The 11,638-nt window shown below is 41.2% G+C and overlaps 1 protein-coding gene across 2 annotated transcripts; it reads left to right on the top strand.

Annotated features, from left to right (window-relative positions):
- Positions 1–443: 443 nt before the first annotated feature.
- LOC134879883 (uncharacterized) lies at positions 444–10,122 on the top strand. Of its 2 annotated transcripts, none has more exons than XM_063906436.1 (7): positions 444–587; positions 2,838–3,112; positions 4,754–4,848; positions 5,916–6,072; positions 6,209–6,379; positions 6,497–6,544; positions 8,396–10,122. In XM_063906436.1, the coding sequence occupies exons 2-7, from the start codon at positions 2,971–2,973 to the stop codon at positions 9,355–9,357; spliced, it is 1,575 nt and encodes a 524-aa protein (XP_063762506.1). In that variant the 5' UTR covers positions 444–587; positions 2,838–2,970; the 3' UTR covers positions 9,358–10,122. The 2 variants fall into 2 exon arrangements, with proteins under 2 accessions (XP_063762506.1, XP_063762507.1); XM_063906437.1 differs by having other exon boundaries at positions 490–584; positions 2,828–3,112.
- The last annotated feature ends 1,516 nt before the right edge of the window (positions 10,123–11,638 follow it).

Genomic DNA, 11,638 nt, shown 5'->3' with positions numbered 1-11,638 from the left:
AGTTTTCATTATTATTGTCCTAAGCCAGATTTGATCTACATATGGGCTTTGAGTATTGCTAAAATTCTTATGGTTTTTGATTGATGGTATGGGTAATTAATAATAGGCTTTATAAGTATAATAATGTATTTGAACTTTGCAAACCAAGAAAAAAATGCACAGCTAGAAAACTTTATTTATTTATGTATTTGGGGTTAAATTCCACAATATGAACTTAAAGAATAACTGATCTGCCAGAAATGTGGCTATGGACTAATATTGCCCAACTGTATAGAGGGGTAAGGGGTTGTCTGTGATGGGTCTTCAGCTTTGTGAGGAGGATAAATAATCAGTTTTTCACATAAAATACAAACTATGAGTTAAAGGCGCATATTTTACGAGTTTTGAGTGGACTTGTTTGAAAATGGAAGTGATTGGTGGACGGTGTATGTGGGGCAGCTGTGGGCGCGCGGAGGGCTGAAATGTTGCGCGTTCAAGGGAGGAAAAAAATATCGGAGTCTGCGCAGTCCAGTTGTTCTCGACTCTCCGAACTTTCGGGAGACCCACGGAGGAAGGAGGGGAGGAAGAGAAAAACGCCATTTTTCCTGGTAATTATTTTAACGTCAGCTTTTTACTTTGCACGTTGCCATATTGTCATGATAACACACTACACGCGTGATGTACAAAGGAAAAAGCAAGTGTACCCGTGTATAGCTACAATGCGAACAAGGGAGCTTAGCAGCAGAGCAGACATTACGTCCTCTACCTCCACCACTGAATGCCGCGTAACGTGAGCTGTTACACGATGCAACGGAACCGGCGTACGGATTCAACACTCTGCTCTGTGGACGCTCGTTTCATATGCTCGGTATATCCACACAACTGCCCTGAAATCCGCTGTTATTCCGGGTTGACCGTTTTATCGCGACAACGTGTTAGCTCTACGGAGCCCACAGAGATGGCGGAGTCTGTGGGCTGGCTGCTCCTTGTGTGAGCTCAACAAAGACACACTAGCTCACAGCTGATTGGCTCATACGGACCACGTGGTCAAAGTAGGCGCAACGCTAATTTAAATCTGAAGACGTTTTTCTCAACAATAATAAAACGTTCTACATAAAGAGCGATGTTCAAGGTACTCACAAGACACTACATGTCCAGGGTAAAATGCATAAAGAAATTCATGAAAAATCATTAAAAACGACACACTTTAAAACAAATATAAAACAAACAATATTAATTAAACATGAATAAATATTATTCAAAAGTTCATATCTTACAGATGTTGGTAGGTTTCAACACTATACTTGCGTGTTATGGTAAAAACATACAAAATAATGTAGCTAAAATTGTATTTTTTATTGTTGTTTGTTAATTCTAATTTTACTTTTATTTTGTTTTAATGTTTATGTCTTGTAAATTGCACTGTTGAGGAACCTGCGATCTCGATTTTTTCATACATTACATAATTACACCTTAATTGTGTATATGTTATGACAATACATCTTTGAATCTTGAAGTGAGTCCTTAAACAGAGATAAAAACAATAAAATAAGACATAGAATGTATTATTTGGAAATAGTTATGGGCTCCAAATTAAGAAGAACTTGGAGATTGTACTTCCATTTATTCGATATCGCCACAGAGTGTTGCTTAGTGACAAAATGTTGGTTGCTGACTTTTAAAAAACGATAAATTACACGTTTTTTTGTCACTCACCAAAATCGACACCTTATCACAGTAACAAAACAACCCTAAGTTTGTCTTTAATAATGCATTTTTTATTTTAAAATAGAACCAGGAGGAGGCACTGTAGGGACACATGCTGAAAAAACAAGATGTCCCTAGTCTACTCTGACAACAACCACAGTCCAGCTCTAAAGGAGAATATTGCACAGATGTCTCTGTGTACTTAAAAAAATACTGCTGCTTGTGATTTTATTCTAGTATACCTTTTCATCCTTGTATCTTTGAACTACATTTATATGTCATTTTATGCCTCAAGTCATCAACGGAATTCACTTTTTGTGACAGGACTATATGAGTCGGATCAGGTAGAGACTGTATGGAACATTTATTGGTTTTGTGGAGATTTCAGAGCTTTTAAGGACTTTTATTTACAACTCCAATAAATGAGCTGCAGGTATATCCAGTCGTCTACGTGTGGTTGAACAAGTGCACCCTCTACCTGCTGATATCCTACCTGTTGTTAAATCTAAGCTATGAGCAGTGCATTTATTTATCTTTGTAAGGAAAAACCCTTTTATATTTTGATACTGATGTACTGCCACTGCGTGTAACACTTTAATTTCTCCGCTCATATTCATTTCCTTGTAAAACACCGGGCGGAACATTTTGGAAAAAAAATCTATTTTAAGTTATTCCAGGTATTTCATCCGTTGCATCTTTATTTACAAATATAAGAACTATGAATATATATATATATATATATATATATATATATATATATATATATATATATATATATATATATCACTTTTGTTTATTTTTTAAACTCAGCTACCTAGTTGTTTAAAAAAAAAGTGTTTTATTAAACCTTGAGATGATGTTGTTTTTTTAGTGTGTGATAGAAATAAAATGTATTATTATTTTTGTTATTAATAAATCTGCATGGGAATTAACCATATTTAGATTTACTTAACTCATTTTCTTGACAAATAATTAGCCTTTAACACATATTGAACTTCCTGTTCTGTGGTTGTTGCGCTATTCAAAATTTTGCATTTCCAAAAAACCGTTTATTTCCCTCTACTTACTCCATCTTTTCACATTGTGTCGTCTGTATAGCGTTCTCCGCTCTGTTCATAATATTTCTGGTTTTGTCTCCCACCTGATGTCAGAGAGGTGTCTTTTGGTGGATCAGGAACAGACGTGGCTGGAAGGCAGTGAAATCTACCAAACTGAGTCGCAAAAAGGCCAGCAGAAGAGGAGGAAGAGGAGCAGGAGGGGGGGAGGAGTGTACGAGGTGTAGCTATGTCGGCCGTGTGGCGTGAGGAAGATGAGGAGTATAAGGTGGGAGGAGCGAAAGGAGGGTTGAGATCCAAACCTCGGTTCTCCTTCACTGAGGTCAAAGTCCTGCTGGAGGCGGTGAAGAAGAACAGATACATCCTCCTCAGTGAGTGGAAAGTGTGTTTGTGTGATTGTGTGTAAGTTAGATAGTTTTTGAATCATGGCTCAACATTAACATTAGATTAGGCCAGGAAGTTGGTGATAGAATTATTTCTGACAGTTGTTAAACGTAGTCTGATGAATAATGCACATGTGGTACATTCAACACCCATTTACAATTATAACTGACAACCCATTTAAAAAAGTGTTTAATAGGTCACAACATCTGCTCTCAAAAGGGTGAATATTTTGTGTTTTCCGTATTTTAATATATATCGCAAAAAAGTTAAAATATTGCAATTTTTTCCAAAATAGCGCAGCTTGATTGAAACTGTTGCAGAATTTTAAAAGCTGTGATTGGATGATTTTTCAGAGGAGTCCTAGTTTACTTCTCTCTCCCCGGTTTGTTATAACTTTAAAATAGAGTCAAAGAACCAGAGGCCTGTACGACGAAGCCACTTCAACAGACCCTGGATATGTTTAAGCTATCTGGCTTAACTAAACCTAAGAAACACAATCTCGCAATTCGGTCCTACGACGCTGGTTATCAGCTCGGTAAGTCAACCCAGGGTTGCTCCGTCCGGCTATAAGCGTGTTCAAGTGAAAGGGACGGGGTTAGCAACATTTGACCAATCACAAACCTGGACAAGTGTACTGACAGCGGAGCGTCATACATCATGAATGGAGAGTAAACGATCAAACCTTTAACATCATGATTAAACACTTGATCCAGGATGAAAACCACACAGCTGCAGCTGCAAGGTGCAGGAAGTAGAGCTGGTTAAAAAAAAAGAAACTTCCGACTGTTTGAATGTGTAAATTAATATCACTGCCGTTTTGTCAACTTAATGTGTTGTTCTGCATACAGTATGTGCCACTGTAACTGTTGCACGGCCTGATCCGGCTCGAGGAGCTGACACAGATACGGAAATATATTATGATGTGATTTGAATGATAAATGCGACACATCGGCATCTGCCCCACAGTGCCGCGGACTGTACGCAATACAAATGTAAGAAAAGTCTAATTGCTCTGAAGATGGCCAGTGATTCTATTCATTGTCATGTTCACAGTCGGCGAGTTTGCTGTCCGTCGTTCCTGCATACGGCAGTTTAAACTGTACTCCTGTATCCTGTGATATGCCTTCATAGCTTTAAACTCCCCACACAGAGCTCTGATTGGTCAGCAGGCGGGGCTTTCACTGAGTTATCATTTATCTGGAACATAACCTGCTCCGGAGCAGGCTTGGTGTTCAGCATAAGTTACCATGGAGATCTACCCCGGTAAGAAGTGAACCAGCGTCGTAGGACCAGAGTTCACTCTCGCTACGCTGAGCGTTGAAACGTTTTTGAAAATAGAAACTGTTGGGTCACATTTGAAAAGGGTCAAGAAAGGATGTTTCCTGATGGCAGCACTTGCATGGCGTGATTAAGAGCAAACCGGTGTCATAATAATGGGTTTTTACAGTTAGTGATTATGTTTAATGGTGCATTATATATTGTTTATTTATCTTCTGTGGGAAACCCAGACAGAGGGTTAGTGTAGACAACATAGCTGACTTTATACACGTTTAACCATCAGTGCCTCAGTAGAGTAAACACCGTACCTCTGTCCGTACCTGTCTCACCTCCCTTATCTTTCCCTGTAGGGAAGTTTAACCAGGGCGTGTCGGCTGAAACCAAGAAACAGACCTGGACTGAAATCACCAATCAGATCAACGGGATGGGAGAGAACCACAGAGAGGTTTGATGCTCTACTATTTATTCTTGTTGGTCATGGTAGTGATGATGGATGTGTCAGAAGCTATCTATGATCCTGTTTTGACCGTTAGAAAATGTTTGAGTGCAATAGAACTTGAGGTTTAGTTGCAGATGGAACCGTTAACCATTTTAAGAAATGACATAATTACACAACAAAATAAAACACAGTCGAAACAAAAGAAACATTCTGAAAATCATAGAAAGAGAAAAATACTGATGGGGTTTCAGTATATTGGTATACCTTTCCAATTTTCCCCATCTGTCATTACAGATATGAACTTAATTTCTGATTCTAATGATTATTTATTTTCTCCATTTTATATATTTCATTTAAAGGTCTTTTCATCTTGAGTTTATTAGGTAATTATCTTGTATCCAACACTGTTGCTTCTCTTGTTACAAGGAATACGTTGAAGAACCTTTCTGTTGGATTACTTCTGCTGTTCTTCCGTATGGTAGCATATACTAATTTAGAGAAATACCAAAAACAGTTGACATTTCTCTTATTTCATTTCACAGATTGATAATCTTAATTTAATCCAACATACTTTCTCAATAGCTTTTCTGCCGTGATCAAGCCTTTTTGTTCTCTTAATTTGCAACCCCTAAAATAAAGATGTCTGCTGGGGCTCCCTTGCGTAACTTGCCTGTGTCAACGGGGTGGGAAAAGTGAGACAAAAGACTGGTCCTTACTCTTCAGATTGTGGATCCTTCATACAGGCCCTTTAAATACTCCATTAACTCACAAGAGAAATGAGGGAATAAATTACATCGAAAACTAATTTGGGTCCTGTTACAACATCAGAACCACTCAGATTCATCTTGCAAGCTCCTTCGAGTCTAAATGGATTTCCACGTTTTTCTGATTATCAGTTCATCTCTGTAGCCCAGAATCACATGTCAGAGCCTCTGCAAGGTCTTCAAATAGTTTATTTTGACCTACTCTTCAGAATGCAGAGCTATTTAACGTTATATTTGATCATCTGACATGGAACCAGAGTGTATTTTTACTTGAGAAGACTTCTTAAAGGAGGTTTGATCTCCTCACAGGTGCGTCAGATCATGAAGAAATGGGCTGACCTGAAATGTGATGGGAAGCGACGCGCCTTGGCCCTCCGGAACCCGAATGGGAACAACCTGAGGAAAAAGAACCTGGGCCCCATAGAGAGGATGGTCCACAAGATCCTCATCATGAGTCCCAGAGGAGGTGAGCAGAGGCAGCAGTGGTGGGGTTCCAACTCTCCATTTATGATTGGCTCTCAGAGATAATATGCATAGTATTAAGTAATGCAGATTTGGCCCCTGGAGCGGTTGGGAACCTGACGACATGTGTTGGTTCTCAGGCGGCGACAGTGATCTGGAGGACGATGAAGATTTTACAAAGCTTTACAGTAAAGACCCGACCCCCAACTCCACCTACTCCTACCTCGGCCTGACGGACAGCTCCCACTCTCTGCCTGGGGGAGCTTCCTTCGACATGTCTCCCCTCTCCTCCCCAGAGAAGGATCTGGATGGTAAGTAGAGCGGGAGAGTGCAACAAAACCGGACAGGAAGTGAGCTCTGAGGAGGAGACAGTGAGGTACATCACATGATTGGAACATGTCTAATCGCTGCTGCTCGATGTCTTGCAGGACCCCCTTTCCACATGTCCTCCGAATTGGACCTGGCTGACGATGGAGGTGATTAACACAGCAGCTGCTGGGGGGGCTCTACATTCCTTTGGATAAGATTATGATAAGGGTTTGTCGTTTCCAGGGCCTTACACTGTGCACATGTGTTGAGAACAACTATTTTATAAGCCTGTCTAAACCAGAATGCCACAAAATTAGGCCCCGCCCACTTTCCGGTGAGAATCCTGCATTAGAGTGAAGCGGAGAATAATGGTTCCTTCACGTCTTAAAGCTCATTATAGAGTCATAAATTGCACCTCAAACAACAAATACATCTAGAGTTAGGGTTTCTTTTCTTCCTCTACAGAAAAAAGGAGAGTAAAAGAAAGGATGTAATTCAGAAATCTCAGTTTCAGTGTAAGCCTGCTGCCTGCTACTCGTCCATCGGCAGACCCACCGGACATCCATCTGCTATTTATTGTCCGTAAATCAAAGCTGTCTCTGCCGTCTGACCAGACATCTGACACCATCTTCATATTTCTGGACTCATTATACCCTTTCGGACCAACAGAGATATAGTTGTCGCTCAGCTGTGTTGAAGTTAAAGTGATTTGATGTTACAGCCTCATTCATTTAAATGTAGAAGAAGGACCCAATCAGATCTGTACAGTGGGATCAGAGAGCTCGAGGGTTCTGACCTAAACACACATCTTTAAAGGTATTACATTTTGTAGGTTGGGCACCACTTCACAATAAGACTACCCTTATAAAGGCTTTACGGATAGTTTGTAATTAATTAGGTTTTGAACACTTTACAAATCATTAATAAGCTTTTATAAAACAAGAGATAAACTACACATCAAGATGGATGGGGGGGCGGAATCAACTCGGTGAACAACAGATACCGAGGATGATGGCTGATGAAGGAAGCTAGGTAGCCAATATAAGGCTTACTCATCTTGCCAAATAGTGAGCCTGTGTTGATGTCTGAAACTATGTTAGAAGTGGTTTATTAATAGTTCTTAATGATTCATAAAGTGTTTACAGCCTAATTATAAACACTTTATGAATCCTTAATAAGGGTAGTCTTATTGAAAAATGGTACCGTAGTTTGTTTTTCAATATGTTTTCATGGATGTCAAGAGGCTGTATGCTCAGCATTTGGTCCTTGTGTAGGCATTCTTTAGTTCTGTTATCCTGCTTCCTTATCTCATCTATAAACGGCTGACTGAGCGCTTTCACAACGTCTCCTTACTCTGGCTGTTAAACTACCGAGCTAATGGTTGGACGACAAGGAGTTTTAACAATGGCCCGTCTTTTGAAAGGACCCAGGAGCAGAATGTTTGTGCTCTGTGAGTCAGAAGGATCACCACGTGCTATAGATTTATAAAACTGTAAAGATTCAAGAGGGGAAACGGTGTGCCTGCACCGAGACAGATATCTGCGTACATGACGCTCTCATGTAAATGATTTCAGTTCTAAAGAGGTACTGCTGTTTATGGAATCACCCCCACCAATGATCACATGAAGAGATTACTATGAGATTTGATTTGATTAATTTCAAACGTGTGAAACAATAATACAAAAAAGTAATAATGAAATGAAACAAGAGAATTTGGATACTGCACAAACGTAATCAGTATCAAAGTGATAAACAAAAAATATGATTAACTTACAAATGATAAATAAACAAATGATCTACCTGATTATACATCATATACAACACTTATTCATCCCACCCCTTCTCCCAGATTACTAAGACTTCATTTTTAGTTTTTTCCCGCTATACTTTATGTATTTTTTGTCTGCTCTCCTGTGGCTTCTTCTTAAGTCTGTTAAATTCAAATGTAAATCATACATTTAAAATAAATCCAAATATTTTGTTACGGTGAAAGTGTAACGTGTTCTCTGGTCTTCTAGAATGTGCCTTGGAATACGAAGAAAACGACGACTCTATGCTCTCCTCCTACCCCTCCTCTCAGCCCCCGCCCTCGGTCTCCCCCACCTCGCTGGACCCCCTGCCCGACAACGCCCTGCTGAGGGTGAAGCCTGTACACACATACTCCCGGAGCAGCCAGAACAACAACAGCACCTCTCAGAACAACACCTCCCCCAAACCTCTCCTGCCTGGACCCTCTTTCTCCGGAGCCTCCACCTCCTCAGTTATCCCTTCGGTGTCCGGATCAGGAACCGCCTCCTCCGCTGCTGTGCCCACCCCGTCGCAGTCACCCATAAGCTCCAATAGGTCCACCTCCCTCCCTGCTCCTTCCTTCTCATTCATCCTCCCTGCTCCTTCTTCATCATTCATCCTCCCTGCTCCTTCATCATTCATCCTCCCTGCTCCTTCCTCCTCATTCGCCCTCCCTCCACCTTCCTCCTCATTCGCCCTCCCTCCCCTTTCCTCCTCATTCTCCCTCCCTCCCCCACCATCCTCTACAGCCAATGTCTCCAACCCTGCGCCCTATATCGCTCCACCTCCCGCCTCCTCTGTTGCTTCTATCGCCCCCTCCTCTTCTAGCTCACGTCCAACTCCTCCCTCCTCTTCCATCCTACCGCCAAACTCCTCCTCCACCTCCACCGCTAATCGTGACCCTCTCCCGGCCGGAGGGCCCCCCCGCAGGACTCATGAGGCCGTGGCCCAGATGGCCTCTCAGGGCCTGCAGCAGCAGCGGGCCAGCAGGATGCTCCTGAGCTCCGTCTCCCAGTCCCTGGAGGTGCTGGCACAGTCGGTGCAGCTGCTGGTGGAGAGCCAGCAGGAGTTTGTGCAGGACTCCCTGCAGCTGCAGCGGGAGACGGTGGACATCCTGAGGGACTTCTCCAACACGGCGCTCACCATGCTGAGAGACAAACCCACGAACCACCCTCCTGCCGCACGCTTCTGAAACAGATGTTACAAAGTACATGGTGCAGATGTTCGGAGGATTGTCTTCTGAGTCCATCCTGTCAGGACTCTGCTCGCTGCTACGGCTGCTGAAAACGGGACAAATGTTTGCCAAAAGGCACAAACATGCAGTTTAAGGTCTCAGGCCGATCTTTATGTGCCTGAATCTTCTCTGGTTTTTCGTTTGTTTTCCACCCTTTAATCCTCTTTTTTTAAAGGTGGCATTTAGAACGGACTGGATTCAACCCGTTCAGTGCACTGGGACACTCGGTTTTACTGAATGAGGGGAGATGAACAGAGCAGGAATGTGTCAGCAGAATAGATGAGTGCTAACCCTTGTTGTGTCTCAATTTGGAAACTCCTCTTAGGACAATGTGAAAACTTTGGACTGTGTAATGTCTCAAATTGCACAACACTGTTCTCCCCTCACCCGAAGTTATGATCCCCGCTGTTTATCAGCTAGCAAATATCGTCTGGGGTAACAAAACAAATGAGTTAAATAGTGAAAAAAACACATGTATAACTTTTATTTACAAAGTGCTGTGTTAACCGGAGCAAACCAAGTAGCCAGGATTTGTGAAAAGTGTCCAGTGTTCTGACCGTAATGAGCGCTCAGTCAGGATACATAGAACACAAATTGAGACGCAGCTCCTGCCTCCCCCCCGCCCAACATCTTAAGGTGTCACACGACTTCATGGCTGATCTTAACCACATCCTGTTTGTGATGCAACAACTTCTGAATAATAATAAAAGCATTTTAACAGTTCCTGTGTGCTAAGCTTTCTGCAGGTCATGAAAAGATTCCACTCAGACACATCCTTGGCTGAAATGACACGTTAACAGGTTTCAAATGGAAGAAATCGTGTTTCTTAGAATGTTAAGATTATTTCTGAATAAGAAAACGGGTCCTATCATGCAGTGGATTAAGGAAAACATTGCTTAAATGACTAATGGAATCATCAAACTGGGACATCCCAATCTCGAGGTTAGTTTACTTGCTGTGTGGTGAAACAGCAGATTTGAGGCAGAAGTATCATGAACTGAAAATTGCCCCATAATCCTGTACTTCAACTTGACCCTATGGCAACTACATGGGTGTCCTCAAGTGTGTTTACATGTTGTACAAACAGCATTTAATAAAGATACGGGTGTTATGTACACAAATAAAACGTCCGTCCGAGCGCAATGTATTTCAGAGGTTGTGCTGCACACCATAGCTATGAAGCTGTACTGTAAAAGGCTCAACAAATGCTGAGAATAAAGATTTACTAAGGTAACTAATATATATAATTGATCATTATAATATGTGTATGTGTTTGAAGAATTTTCTGAATTCATCATCCTTATATTTATCATTGGCCCTTTTTTGGGATAAAACTATATCTCAGAGTATATTACATCATAGACCAAATTACAGTATATGATGTAATATTATAAAAGGTATAGAACATGGACAAACATGTGATCGTATTGTCTAGTCAGAACAAATTTAAAACAGAAAATAAACGTTTAGAAGTTGTCATAAAAAGGTCACAGTGTAGTGTTATAAGGGATGTTGACTCTGCCGTTTTGTTGGCTCAATGGTGTTGAATGCCGAGCTAGAGGGGGGAGACAAAGTGGGACTGGTGTCTTCCAGGTGCAGTTCTTTAAAACACAGTAGAACTGCAAGAAAAATACAACAAAGGTCACAAGACCGGAATCAAACCTGGTGCAATGTGGTTATATGACCTTTGACACCTCGCTGACACTGGTAGGACAGTTAACACATTGATTACACACTGCTTCTGTGTGCTAATGCTGCAGGAAGGATTCCCTAAAACCGGAGGCTAGTTAGCATTTTAGCATTTCTGGGTTCACTCATTGAAGCAAAGTTTTTTGAAGGAATTCTTGGTTGGAAGCATAAAATTAGGTCTGTGGTTAACACAAGCTTACAGGCTGTTCAAGTTTGGTTTAATGAGATGAAATACTTAAGTCAATAGCCTGTGAATATCTGACGCTTTTACATGTCTGGCCATATGAGACTTAGCCGAATTTAGCTTAGCGGCGCTGATATGCACTCATGTGGCCGTGTAGTCTGTCTATAGCATAACATCAGCTTTTCCATTTAGACTTCAACTATTATAAAATTGATGTTAATATGTGGAGATTATCCTGCTGAACAAAACGTGTATGTATCTTAAATGTTTGTTGCCATTTTCAATTTTCCTAAATCCAATGGAAAACCCACATTTTTCTGTCAAAGTAGCTTGTGATGCTAAAACGTCATCACCGCACCACTATGT

This window comes from Eleginops maclovinus, chromosome 18, assembly GCF_036324505.1.
Source record: "Eleginops maclovinus isolate JMC-PN-2008 ecotype Puerto Natales chromosome 18, JC_Emac_rtc_rv5, whole genome shotgun sequence".
Taxonomy (NCBI): domain Eukaryota; kingdom Metazoa; phylum Chordata; class Actinopteri; order Perciformes; family Eleginopidae; genus Eleginops; species Eleginops maclovinus.
This window is presented reverse-complemented; position numbering and strand designations above follow the sequence as displayed.